The sequence below is a fragment of the Phalangium opilio genome, unplaced genomic scaffold (assembly GCF_054372755.1).
Source record: "Phalangium opilio isolate 3A_F unplaced genomic scaffold, DU_Popi_V2 ptg000505l_1, whole genome shotgun sequence".
Classification (NCBI taxonomy): domain Eukaryota; kingdom Metazoa; phylum Arthropoda; class Arachnida; order Opiliones; family Phalangiidae; genus Phalangium; species Phalangium opilio.
The window spans coordinates 262,573-276,907 of record NW_028324239.1 but is presented as its reverse complement, the minus strand read 5'-3'; the positions used below and the strand labels follow the sequence as shown (position 1 = coordinate 276,907).

Below are 14,335 nucleotides of genomic sequence, written 5' to 3'. Positions count from 1 at the left end.
TAATTAGTTATGTTAGGAAGGAAATGATTTACGCAAGTTGATAAAGAAATTAATAATCTTTTAATTAGTTATGTTAGGAAGGAAATGATTAACGCAAGTTGATAAAGAAATTAATAATCTTTTAATTAGTTATGTTAGGAAGGAAATGATTTACGCAAGTTGATGATAAAGAAATTAATAATCTTTTAATTAGTTATGTTAGGAAGGAAATGATTTACGCAAGTTGATAAAGAAATTAATAATCTTTTAATTAGTTATGTTAGGAAGGAAATGATTAACGCAAGTTGATAAAGAAATTAATAAATTAATAATAATTTGATAAATATTATGGGGAAGAATATAATACTTCTTTTCCCCTTCTGATATGGGAACTCATGACGGAGACAATAGGGAGCTAACAGTTCTGACCCTGAAACGTCACACCCTTCTATCTCTTACTGGAGTTTCATCCCCCCTAACGGTTGGAAACAGTATTCTACTCGCAAAAATTCCAACCAGAGAGGGGCTGTGTGACGTCAGACTATCTGTTCCCCCTAGCCAGTTGTTAGCTCCTTATAGCTTTTAGACCAAACTACATTTTAAATGTCAGGAAGCTTTGACTGTAATTGGATTTAGGAATATTTTGAACTAATAATTCTACCCAAATGATTAAAATCTTAAATTAGGTAAGGCTTTATGAAAAACCACGCTTTCTACAGAAGATATCCACATATTTCTCGCCAACGTAACATCTTTTTATACCTTGCAAACTATTAAACATAAGAAAAAGCACTGTCGTTAACAGTGATTTTCCAAGGAAAGTAATGACAGCACACCTTATTTTGTTAACTAATGGACCCCAGATTTATAATTTATCTCAAACACTTTTAACAAGTTTTATTAATGTTTATTTTGTTACATTTTAAATATTTTTTGTTTTATTACATTTTTAAATATTTTTGGTTTAATACATTTTAAAAAGTTTTGGTTTATTAAATTTATATTTTTTGACAGTTATGATTATTAATTTTTTTGAAAAAAGACGCTCTACAGTGCTGCCCCCAATAATTCGTCTTCAGCGCTAGCTAGGTTAGTGGTGGTCTTTAGAACTTTCGTAACCGACCAATCAAAATTGTTTTTGCTGGTTTGCAATCAGGGTTGGAAATAAGAAATATTTCTTATAGGACGTGTGTCCAGTGACCCCCTATTTGACTCGAAAATTTATAGGACATTGTAACTGGAGTGTGCGTGCCAAAATATTCTCGCTTCTCCATAGTCAAGATATCAAAATTTCGGGATACTCATTGGTCAAACTGTCCATAGTTTAAAAAAAAGTTATGGGACATTTTAAAATTTTATTGGACAATGTCCACTGTCCTGTGCTTATTTCCGGTTTCGGGCTGCCAGATTCTGAGTGAGTCTGACGTAGCAGACGACAAATGAGTTTTCCTTTAAAATCCTCATAGAGTGGCACAGGCTTAGCAATTTTAATTAATATTTTAGTTAAAAATGGTTTATTGTTCAGTTTTTAAGTGTAAAAGTCGCACGGAAAAAGATAAGGGGATTTCGTTTTACTGTTTTCCTTGTGTAAATAAGAAATATGGGCCTTATATTGAAGAACTTTCGCGTAAAAGAAGGCAGGCTTGGGTTAACGCCCTTCATCTTGAAAAAAAATTTTCAACTTTTGATCTAATACAGAAATGGCATAGAATATGTAGTCGTCATTTTATTTCAGGTAAGAAATACTAAAATTAAAGAAATGGTACAAGTTTTAAAATTTTTTCATTAATGCAATGTATTTTAATTTAGGAAAACCATCAAATTTGGAGGATGAGACGCACCCTGATTGGGTTCCATCACTTTTCCTGGGATATAGAAGTGTGCAAAGCTTAAGATCTCCAAAATCTAGACTAGATTTACATAATCGGTATTTAGAGCGTTCTGAGAAGAAGAGAGAATTGGAATCAAAAAGTGAAAATGCGATCTCAATGTCATCATTGGGAAATGATCTCTTCGTTTCTGTGTTAACGGAAGATAGTCAAGATGATTCTGTGTTAACGGTAGACAGTCTAGATGATTCTGTGATTATGGAAATAAGCATTCTTGAAGACAGAATTGAAGATTCTGGAAGAACTGAAGTTGCTTGTCAATGCGTACCACTTTTTTTAAATGCATCTGTTCAAGCTAATGTTAAAATGGTGGAGGCATCGAGTCAGACAAGCAATAATACATACAAAACTGCCGAAATTCAAACTGATCTAACCATAGAAAATATAAATTTTTATGAAGACTTCAAAAAATACAATCAAATGAAACGAGGACCGTTTATTATACTTGCCTTCCATCAATTCTGTAGTACCATTTGATTAGATTTAAGATGTTCATAGTATATTTTTGCAAATTTTAAATTTTTTATTGCACAATTAAGGTGGAAGGAATAAAAATTATCACAAATTAAGTTTTATCACTTTTTCTTTCCTGGTCTACCTCTACCTCGGTTTTTGGGTTGGTTTTTAGAAAATATTTTGTACTTGGGGCCTTTGTAATTTTTAAAGATATGTAATGAAAGTTATTATGAAACTATTTCTATCACAGTTCTCATTATCACAAGCTATCATTCTCCCCTCTTCCCCTTTACCGCAATAACAATACTTTTTATTGACCAGATTTTTACAATTGCGGCTAGAGAGTTCACTGGAATTTCTCTAATGCCATTATAGAGAACATTTCTTCTAAAATGCTTACAAACCAATTCTAATAATATGCACTTGTAAAAATTTTTTGTACATTTTTGAATTATTTCTTCCCAAAGTTCAGTCAGGTAAAATTCTTTCAATTTTGACTTCATTCAGTGTCCAAATGACAAAAATCACAATAACTTCTATCACGGATCATCATTTGGGTTTGTACTTGATAATAGTAAGCGTAACTAGAGGACAGTTTATACTTCTTCGTTTGTTAACAATATTCCAAGCATGAAGATTTCGTAGTTGCATACTCGTCTATTTTTATTTCTCTTACTGAATAAGGGCATTTGATTTCTAATAATCCAAGACCGCAGCATTCGCAAGAAATTTTGTTATCAGGTGAAGCTCCCATGAATGGGAAATCTGGGTTTATAACCAATCCTGACATAAAACACAGATTTGCAGGAGCATGTTTTGAAATTTCCAAAAATATTCAAACAAACATCTCACCTCATGTCATTGTTTTCAAGCAAATTGCTTTAATTTTTAAACCGTTTTCTTCCCTTTTATGACTGCATACTTATACTTTAAGACTTGGGCTCTTTCCACTAACATCTCTTTCTGCCACTTTCTACAAACTCTATATACTCCAAAAGGAGAATAATCGTTTGTTCAACAACGTTCAATTCTATGATATAAATGTAATTATAATTTTGCCCGTTAAAACCTAAAAACTACCCTTATGTGATAGATTTAAACAAGGTTTAACTAGTAAAACTTCCTTACATACAGCCGCAATTTTGATTTTTAATAGGGCACCTTCCCCCTCTTTAAAGTTCACTTTTTTTCGGCTTTTCGCCCTTACCACACCCCACTCAGGGAGCACATTATCCTATTTTTGAGCTCACTGCCCCACTCGATCACGCAAGTTGCACGCACTTGCGTGATCGAGTGGGCTACACCCTTACGAACTCTGCCTCTTCAAAGTTCACTTTTAGGCGGCAACTTTCCGAAGCCAGGCTTAAGGTTCGTATTCCTCTATTAAAAACCTGTATTTAATTATATCTATTACTTCAAATTATATTTAGAAGTATTTTATGGGTTAATAAGTTGGTTATTTAAACCAACTTCATACATCGTTTGTGCTCAATTATTTTTTTCTTTCCAATTTTCCTTTTGTTAAAGTTTATGATAAGCCTATTTTTTATTACTCACATTTCATTATTACCTACATCGTTGAAATCTGAGTGTTTTGCAAAGGGTTCTTTGTGTACCTTTGCAAATTCAAGGGTTTCTTTGTGTACCTTTGCAAATTCAAGGGTTTCTTTGTGTACCTTTGCAAATTCAAGGGTTTCTTTGTGTACCTTTGCAAATTCAAGGGTTTCTTTGTGTACCTTTGCAAATTCAAGGGTTTCTTTGTGTACCTTTGCAAATTCAAGGGTTTCTTTGTGTACCTTTGCAAATTCAAGGGTTTCTTTGTGTACCTTTGCAAATTCAAGGGTTTCTTTGTGTACCTTTGCAAATTTAAAGGGTTTCTTTGTGTACCTTTGCAAATTCAAGGGTTTCTTTGTGTACCTTTGCAAATTCAAGGGTTTCTTTGTGTACCTCTGCAAATTCAAGGGTTTCTTTGTGTACCTTTGCAAATTCAAGGGTTTCTTTGTGTACCTTTGCAAATTCAAGGGTTTCTTTGTGTACCTTTGCAAATTTAAAGGGTTCTGTGTGTACCTTTGCCAATTCAAAGAGTTCTTAAAAAGTTCCTTGTGAACTGCTGGGTGTAACAAACATATTTGCAAAACCCGTTGCAATATATTATTAAATACATTATTGTGACAGCCATTCTTGACTATTTAAAATGGTTACTCGAGAACAAGCTAAGCGGAAAAAAAAACGCCTTGCAATGGGGAAATCTAGAACAGAAGCTAACTTAAAATTGCAAGCTGAAAGTAAAGCTTTGCAAAAGAAGCAAAGTAGGCAACTTTGCCTTAAAAAGCACTATTTGAAAAAGAAGGAGTGCTTTCAGAGAAAATACGCAAATAATCAAGTTGCGCGTAAATCTGGCCTTGGTATTGCGAAAAAAAAAATTGGACTAAACCACGTGGTGGCACTACTAATGTGGGTTCCCAATCAAAAAATAAAAAAAAATATATGAAACCCACTAAACAAGATAAGTTTGGTTTTGCAAAAAAGCTTCTCAATGCGGGAATTTTCAAAACGAAAAACAAAAAAATTATAGCTGAAAGCTATAAAAGGTTTCTAGTCAAACGTCTAACTGAAAGACTGGCGGCGTCAGAGTCTTTCAACGGTGAGACTAAAAAACAACGCACGAAGTCTATCTCTCACAACCTAAAATGCCAAGTGCTAGCTGGTAGAATATTGCATTTCAAAAGGCAATTATATTCGGCTTACCACGCCCAAGTAACGAGGATAGTTAGTGAATTTAAGGATTTTGTCAAAAAAATCAAAGAAATTGGGTCAGTCACTTGTGACAATTTGACAGAAGTTGTGGGTGGTAAAAGGCTTCACAGTAGCATGAAAGAGGCCTATTTCCATGAAACTACCTATTATCCGATTGGAAATAATGGTAAAATATTGAAAAATGACGATGAGTCACATTACGGCAAAATTTTTCAATTGGATTCTGATGGTCGTGTACGAAAAGTTCTGAGAGACCGTGTTACCACTTCGACTAAAGAATTGTTTGTTGACGAAATGGGAAATATCGTTGACATGAAAAACAATAACGCAACTAGTAATGTTGAACTAGTTTTACAAGTTAATGAATCGGGAGATGTTACGAATCTTTTCAACATTGTTGAAACTGAAGAGAAGAATCCAAAAGCAAATTTTGTGATCAATGAAGGTGGGTTTATTGAAACCCAAAACAAAACTGTATATTGGGAATGCAGTGATATTTGTAATGTTCGAACTCGAGCCATTGCAAAAGTACTAGCTTTCGTAAACACAGTTGCCAATGCGAATGAAAAATCTTTGACTAAAATTTTTGAGTCTGATTTGGACCTTTGCGAATTAAGAAAAGAATTTTGCAAAAAATCAAACGTGTTTATACCACCAGATGGAGACGAAATAGTTGTGAGAATAGTTCCGTTCCTAGGACACACTGCTTACTGCGCTGATAGCGAAGAGTGCCAAAGTTATTTGCGTGCTTTCGCTGAACTGGCTCCTCACTATTCGGGAATTAGAAATATTCTGAATAATATTTATCACGTCAAAGCGTTACTCAACGCGTTAACTAAAATCTCAACTGAAATTGAAAGTGGTGATTACGAGTCTGTGACGAATGTCATGGCGGAATTAAGGAAAACCCTTGCTACACGTGGGAAAAATTTAAATAAGGAACAAAACGATGCTCCTGAAGGAAGCGTTAACGCTCCTCGGCCGAGTCTCGATGAAAGTGAAATCTTGAGTCTTTACGAGAATCAATTCGCTCGGGCAATGCTAAACACCAACGAGTTTCACGACACGCCCTGCGACTGCTGTTTAAGATTATTGAAAAAATTTGATTTAAGAGCAGTAGAAAAATTGGTAAACAGTGCTGTTTTTGAGAACGAGGCCTATCTGATTTTAAGAGCTGGCTGGATAATGAATAATTCGGACGCTAGAGAAGCGGACATGCTTCTATGTCGTTACTGCGCTACGGATTTGGGAAAGGGTAAAGTTCCCAACAGAAGTTTTCTGAACAACTTGGCAGTTGACAATCCTCCGCCAGATGTCACCAATTTAAACATGTTCGAGAAAGTTTTAATTCAACTTGTGAAAGCCTTCCACACTGTGGTGCGGTTAGGCACTAAAACCAACTCCAACATGCAATTTGGCACGGTTAAAGCTTTGAAGGGAAGAGTAATTTATCTTCCAATACCCGTGGAGAAAAATTTGAAGATGATTCCCAAGACGGTGCCCAAAAATCACGAACTGCATATCTTGGTGAATGGCGTTCCCACAGCGGACAAAAAAGTTTGGCAACAGGTTGTTTGCCTCGAAAAAGTGTTGAAAGCATTCAGTGTGCTGAAAAAGATAAACCCTTTTTACAAAGACATTGATATTTCGACAATGAATGAGGAATATATTTGTGGCACGCAAGAAATTGATGGAAATGAAAATTCATTGACTCCCGAAGAATTACTGAGCGTAACAGATCCACTTGCGTTAATTAATGATGTATCCGATGCGTTGACACGCGCTTCCGCTGCGCTTCAAACAGAAGGGCCAGCGGATAGTAGTCACGACGTCCAAGGTGACCAAAACGCTTCGAACATACAGGAGCAGGATGAAAATCAGTCTAGGCTTGCACCAGGCAACGCCTACAAAATTTTAACACAGCCCGAGGCTTTGTTGCGAAAACTATCTGAGGGTGAAGCCAATGATCTGTACGATCATTACTCTATTCATCCAGTGAACGTTCAACCACCGAAAGATTTACTGGGCGCTTACCAAATGAAGCGCGTCGAAGCCGAGCCAGTTAGCACTTGGGACAAAAACTTGGAATACATGAGCTTTGTTCATTTGTTCCCTAAGGGTCGCTTTGGCAAGCACGATGATAGACCATTTGGGAAAATAACGGAAACCGAGTATCGTTTATCCCGTTTTTTGAACAAGAGTCCAATTTTTAGACGAGATTACGCCTATCTGTTCCATTCTTATCAAGAATGCGAAATGAAAGCGATTTCTAGCAGTTTGAACTACGTTCTTCGTGTAAAAAAACCCATGCCTATTGGGGTTGAAAATTTGCTCAGTCGCGTTGAATCTGGCGATAAAGAACTTGAGAGTAATTTAGCTACTTTCTTGGGTCATATTCGAGGAACTAAGGACTACTGGTATAAAGTTCTTAGAAACGTTTTAGCGATGATTCGGGAATTTGGTCCTCCCACCTGGCTTTTAACTTTTAATCCGGCCGAATACGATGATATGGAACTGCACGATCACTTGAGAAAAGTGAATTCAGACGTTCCAGGAATAGAGTCGATGACGGTGGCTGAATTGTTGAATTTGGATCCGCTTAGCGTAAATTTGCACTTTCACAACAAAGTGAGGTCGCTGCTAAACAACTTTGTCTTGTGTAAGCAAAATCCAGTTCTTGGCATGATAGAACATCATTTTTGGCGGGTTGAATACCAATCTCGTGGTTTACCTCACTACCACATGCTTTTGTGGGCCAAGGACGCTCCAAAGATTGGAACTTCTTCGCCCGAGACTATTTTGGATTACGTGCAAAAACACGTCACGTGTTCGATGCCAAGCGCATCGATAAGTCCAGAATTGCACCGGCTGGTAAAAAAATTTCAATTTCACAAATGCACCTCCAGTTGTTACAAGAAGGTGAAAAATTCTAAAAAAGGATCGAGAGTGTGTCGTTACGGTTTCCCTCGTAACGTAACAAACGTAGCGACTATGAATTCCGTTAGATCAGTTACTCGTCACCGTAAAATGAAAAAGGTGCAGAAACGGTTGTACGACTTGCCGAGAAAACAGCACGAAGAATTAATAAATGATTATAATCCAACGCTACTATTGGCTTCCAAAGCCAACATGGATTTGCAATTTGTCGCTGACAAATCGGAAATAGTGGCAAACTATGTTACGGCTTACGTGACAAAGGGAGACCGGGCTGACATGGACCAAACTTTTGCCGAGTTAGGCAACGAAAGTTTGTCCAAAAAATTATTTGCCTATAGATTGAAATCTTTGACGTGCAAGCAAATAGGAATTTATGAAGCTCTCGATATGATGCTGGGCCAAGACCTTTACAACAAGTCTGACAGCACTAAATTTATAAACACTAACTTGAAAGAAAACCGATCGAGAATTTTGAAAGGTTACAAGGAACTCGCTCGTTTGAGGGAAACTGACCCCGAAAGCAAGGACACTTGCCAAAAAGGGTTCGTCGACGACAAGTATCCGAATCGTCCCGACAGCTTGGAAAATCTTAGTTTGCGGGAATTTGGTCAGTTTTACGATTATGCCATGCGCTCCGAGGGTGTCGAGAAAAATGCGAATCTCATCCAGTTGAAAAACAATCTGGGTTTCATGAGAAAGAGAATTAAGCCGTACATAATAGAGCACTTTATTCACGACCCGATGGAGGAGAAAGAACAGTATTGTCACGCTCTACTGATCCTCTTCAAACCGTGGCGTGACGAAACTGAGCTATTGGGCGATTTTGAAACATACGCCGATGCTTTCGAAAACTCGCTTTCGGTGTTAAAAGACATGAGAGAATATCACGAGAAGCTGTCGGTTTCCAAAGAAGTTGAAAAGAAACGGAAGGCTTCTAAAAAGGCGAACGAGCTAGAAACCATAGTATCGGAGGCCGAAAGTGAAGACGATGAAAATGCGCTACAAGGGAAAGAAATTGTTATCGAAACTGAACACGCGATGGCTGATGTGGAAGCTGCCATGGAAATCAATTTCGAGACTGATGATGACAATGTGGCGTTACTAAACTCGGATCAAAGGCGAATATATGATCACGTCATGGATCACTTCTCCCAAGAGGGAGAAAAATCTGGAAACAAGTGCCTTTTTGTGTCGGGACCTGGTGGCACTGGCAAATCGTTTCTTATCGACACTCTCGCCAACGCAGTAAGGCGACGCTTTCAAAATCCTGCTAGCGTGGCAATTGCCGCGCCAACGGGTTTGGCAGCGTTGAATGTTAATGGCGTAACATTACACAGATTACTAATGTTGCCGGTAGATCATGGGCGTATTGCCGAATACCATTCCCTAAGTTCTGACAATATGAGCATTATGAAAGAAACTTTGGGAAATTTAAAACTGTTAATTATTGATGAAATTTCCATGGTCTCGTCGGTGTTACTGACTCACGTTCACTTGAGGCTGAACGAATTTTGGGAAATGAACCAACCATTTGGTGGAGTTGTATTTATCCTTGTTTTGGGTGACTTTTTCCAATTGCCTCCGGTTCAAGGAAATCCCGCGTTCATCAAAATCACTTCCGAAGAAGCCAGACTTAGATTCAATTGCATCGGAGGAAGTGATCTTTGGAAGTTTTTTAAATACGATGAACTAACGCAAAATGTTAGACAAGCCAACGACCAAAGTTACGGCGACATTTTAAGCAGAGTTAGAATTGGAAATATTTCTAAAGCTGATGTTGCAACCTTAGAAAGTAGATTGGTTGCTCGAGGAAAAAACATCGAGGTGGCTATGGACCTTTTCATTAAACTGTCCAATGAAGGGTTTCGCCCAATTTGTTTGATGCCTAAATTAGCCATGTGCGAAAAATTCAACGGCGAAATGCTGCGAAAAAACGGCGAGAAAGTTGAAGTCATTCCTTGCCAGGATAGACTCGCTGACTATGGAAAAAAAATGAATAAAAACATTTTGAGGAGACTTCAAAGTCTAAAAAACGAACCGTCCAAAACGGGCGGTTTGGAGAGCGAGTTAATTCTTTGCGTTGGCTGCCGTATAATGGTCAGAAGGAATATCAGTTTTGAAAAAGGCGTTGTAAATGGTACGATGGGTTTCGTAACTGGATTCAAGAAGGACGAACAAGGAAACGTTGTTGCTATTTTTCTCAGAGTAGATCGCGAACCGAATAACGACAACGACAACGCTAACACTGACTTTTTAGTTGAGAAAATTTGCGTCAAATTTTTGCTCATGACAAACATTTACGTTAAGCGCTCCCAGTTTCCCGTCATCCTGGCATACGCAATTACGATACACAAAAGCCAAGGCATGAGTTTAAAATGCGCCATTATGGATTTGGGTCCGAATTTATTTGGAACGGGCATGGCGTACGTCGCTTTATCGAGAGTGACGTCCTTAGCCGGACTCCATCTATTACAGTTCGATCCGACTAAAATTAAGGCGGATGGACGAGCCATAATGGAATATAACAGGCTTCGCAAAAAATATAGGCCAGATCTGCCTCTTTTGGAAATAACGGAGTCGAAAGAAAGTAGAGGTGGGAAAAGAAGTGCGCCTACACTATCTAAAAGCCTTTTAGAAGGCGAGGAAGTGAGATGTGAAGAAACACCGAAGAAGAAAAGGAAAGCCCAACAGAGTTTGGATAGTTTTCCCTTGAAAGGTTTAGCTAACGATGATCAAGTAACGTGCTATTCTAATAGCGTTTTGCAACTACTCTTATTAGTGCCGGAATTAAGAGAATTGGTTAAATCTTACAATGGATCATTCGTTGAAAAACCAGTTTTACGTTGCCTCCATGACACGATAAACGACATCGAGAGTTCTCAAGGAAGTTTCAGTCGTAAAGGGTTGGAACTGAGAATGGCTGTCGGAAATCATTTTACGCAAAACGTTCAACAAGACGCCAGTGAATTTTTGATGGTGCTCTTGACGACACTAAGTCAAGAAATGGAAGCCAATTACTCTAAGGCTCTAAAAGATCTTTTTTGGTCAAAGTCGCGAAACTTTACCAAATGCCCCAAATGTCAAGTTGAACAAAATTCGGAAAATATTGTTGAAAGCAACATTTTCAATCTTCCACTAGAAAACCGAGATAAAATTGATTGGAAATCTCTAGAAAAAAGGATGAGATTAACAGAGGTGCCATGCGTATTTTGTAACAACCCAAAAATACTAGAGCGTGATGTATTGATATCCAGCGGGAAGTACGTATTTTTGTGTCTTCTCCGTGGCGATTACAAAGATGGTCGTCCCGTTAAGATTTCGACCAAAATATCAAGTTTTGAAAATCAAAATGTCACTTTGAGCAAGATGCTTTTTAAAACTAAAGGGGTGATTATTCATAAAGGTCAATCGTTGGCCGAGGGACATTATGTGAACTTTGTGAGAAAAGACAACGGCTGGTACGAGGTCAGTGATGCAATAATCAGAAAAAGGGAGAGATTCGTCAGTAACTTGACTGACGTCACTGTTCTGCTCTTGGAAAAAGTCCAGACACATTAAAGGATCTAACGTGATTGAAGAATCCATATCAAATTTACCCCGGGTAAAGCTTAAAATTTCAATATTCGTACCAGAAAGGAGCATCATATCTGTCAAAGATATACTAATAGTTTCATATTCCCTTTAAAGTAATTTATGATTGGGTAAATTTGTTAATTCTCGAGCAAGTTAAAGGTTTACAATGGTTGGAGATAAATTTTGATGTTGCCCAGACTATAATAACCGTGAATGGGAGAGGAAGGAGGATTGTAGGGCCATGCTATTGTTTCGAAAAAAGGCGATGATTCTTGAATTAATTTTTAAATTTTCTAGTGAAGGGTTTTGCCTTGCCCCAATGGTATTTTATATAAAAACAAGTTAAAAACGTAGCCCCTGTTGGTAATGCTATGTGATTAAATATAATTCTTTAATAAGCTGGTGTTACTATTGAGACAAACTCATATTATTAGTTAACATTGAACAGATTTTTGGAACTGAGATTTAGACACTCGTACCCAAATTTTAAATAAATACTGATTAAAATTAATATATTCCAAGAGTTCTCTAAATATCAGTTTCGCAACTACCATTTTTCTCTTTTAAGCGCGCTATATTTTTTTTACATTAAGACGCTCATAATTTTTTTTTTGCATTAACAATTTCAAACCGTTCCAAAAAAAGTCCACGAGATTTTATAAACAAAATTAATTTAATCTAATATCATACTGTTTTAATTTCAACCCCTGTAGCGAAGATTTTGTGTTTAAATATTATTTATTAATATAACCTTTTCTTTGTATAACTTATCAATAATGTGTACCCGACCCAATCTAATACCACTTACAAAAATTTATTTTAAAGTATTTAATAGCCATATGAACTTATTAATTTGTCCCACTAACTAATATCCTACTATTGTTGGATAATTTGTTTTTATAAAGTTTGAGAATTATTTCCCCAATTGCGGTTACCAAAAAATATATATATATATATTACATTACCCGTGTAAATAAAATAACTAAAACATTTTTTTTTCAATTAATATTCCAGGAAGTTTTGCATATTCTCTTTGTGTTTCTCACCAGCTGGAGTAGTCTGAGTGACGGGTGCCATTGATTAAAACCAACAGGGGTAGAATTTGCAAAGCCTTTTGGAATAATTTTTTTTCTTCAAAATTTTATAACCTTTTCATTGTCCCTTTGGTAACCCACGCGCAAAACAATAATTGTCATGTTCTAGCAGCACTGTTTTCAAACTTAAAGCTAAGAGTTGCCTGACATAATTTATAAAAATTGACCCTCAAAATCTCATATTTAAATGAACATATAATAGCCAGTAAATGGTAAAGTTTTCTTTCGCCTCCTCCCCCTCCGCCCCTTTACATAACTAATATACCGAAGAACAAAATTATTTCGACAAAAATGCTACGAGCAGTTCATATGTTCAACTTTGAAACATGCAATTTAAAGACTATTTTCGTACAACTACAAGCGTATTGTATCAACACGTGCCAGCTGCTAAGCTTCAACAGAAAGATAATTCATCCGAGGGGGAAACCACTTGTGAAATCAGGTGTACAAAATTTTTGAAATCACAATTGAAGTCCATAAATTGTTTTTGAAGTCTCTATAAATCGCAAAGTTTAGTTGAAATCTCGGAAGTCTTAGGAAGTCCCTAGAGAATCCCTTGAAGTCATGCGAAGTCCCTTGGAAATCGCTTGAAGTCATTCGAAGTCTCTCGGAAGTCTCTTGAAGTCATACGAAATCCCTTTGAAATCTCTTGAAGTTTCTCTGAAGTCATACGAAGTCCCTTTGAAATCTCTTGAAGTCTCTTGGAAATCTCTTGAAGTCTCTTGGAAATCTCTTGAAGTCTCTTGGAAATCTCTTGAAGTCTCTCGGAAATCTCTTGAAGTCTCTTAGAAGTCATACGAAGTCCGTTGGAAATCTCTTGAAGTCAAATGAAGTGCTAGAAAAATCCCTTGAAGTCTATTGAAATTCCGTCTTTCATAAGTGGAAATTTCCTTTTCTTCAAATTTTATTTTCAATAGTCTTGATCAGGGCCGGAAATAAGCATAGGACACTGGAATTTTAAAATGTGCCATAATTTTGTTAAAAACTAAGGGGATCACTGGACAGTTTGACCAATAAAATTTTGGAAGTTTTGATAGTTTGACTATGGAGATGTGATACTATTTCTCCACACTACAGTGGACAATGTCCTATAAATTTTCCAGTCAAACAGGGGGGGCCCTGGTCTTGATCCCTCAATTTTCAGCCGTTTTCGGAGGTGCAATGCTACCAGACTCTTGTGCCAGACACTCTTCCCCAGAATTTTTTCCTTTTTGGACTTATTGTCGTCTGCTAATCATTCCGTTTTCAAAGAATATTCGTAAAATCTATATATTTTTGTTTGTGGCGAAGTTTAATTGGCTTAATTTAAACTACTATTTAACTAAATTGGGAACCTTCAAAATACAGCATACAAGCAGCCAATTTAAAAATTGTGTCTTCTAGTTCTCTGAACTATGAATTCGAGTATGAATCAGACGATAATCAGTTTCAAAAACCTGAGGGGTCAAACGTTTTGGAAAAAGTGTACGGGATTTCGAAATCCAATTTGATTTCTTCGGATTTCGTTTGATTTCGTCGGATTTCCATTGATTTCGTCGGATTTTGTTTGATTTCAAAGTTCGATAAAATGCAACGGATTTTGCAATTTTCCCCGTGATTTCCTCGGATTTTTTCCATGATTTCGGCAGATTTTGGGATATTTCAATTGTT

The 14,335-nt window shown here is 36.8% G+C and overlaps 2 protein-coding genes and 1 long non-coding RNA gene across 6 annotated transcripts in view; 1 reads left to right on the top strand and 2 right to left on the bottom strand.

Moving 5' to 3' along the window:
- LOC149589743 (glutamate receptor ionotropic, NMDA 2A-like) overlaps positions 1–14,335 on the bottom strand; it is a 62,425-nt gene that overhangs the window by 15,553 nt on the left and 32,537 nt on the right. The window lies entirely within an intron of this gene.
- On the top strand, positions 1,489–2,437 carry LOC149589749 (uncharacterized). Its single transcript, XM_089861773.1, has 2 exons — positions 1,489–1,714; positions 1,789–2,437. The coding sequence occupies exons 1-2, from the start codon at positions 1,489–1,491 to the stop codon at positions 2,343–2,345; spliced, it is 783 nt and encodes a 260-aa protein (XP_089717899.1). The 3' UTR covers positions 2,346–2,437.
- Positions 1,584–3,888, bottom strand: LOC149589748 (uncharacterized). 3 transcript variants are annotated; one of them, XR_016379563.1, is made up of 4 exons: positions 3,177–3,888; positions 2,137–3,107; positions 1,821–2,058; positions 1,584–1,724 (listed from the first exon to the last, which is right to left on the bottom strand). It is a non-coding gene; the product is annotated as an uncharacterized LOC149589748 (long non-coding RNA). The 3 variants fall into 3 exon arrangements; XR_016379562.1 differs by having other exon boundaries at positions 1,821–3,107; positions 3,177–3,354; positions 3,453–3,888; XR_016379561.1 differs by having other exon boundaries at positions 1,821–3,107.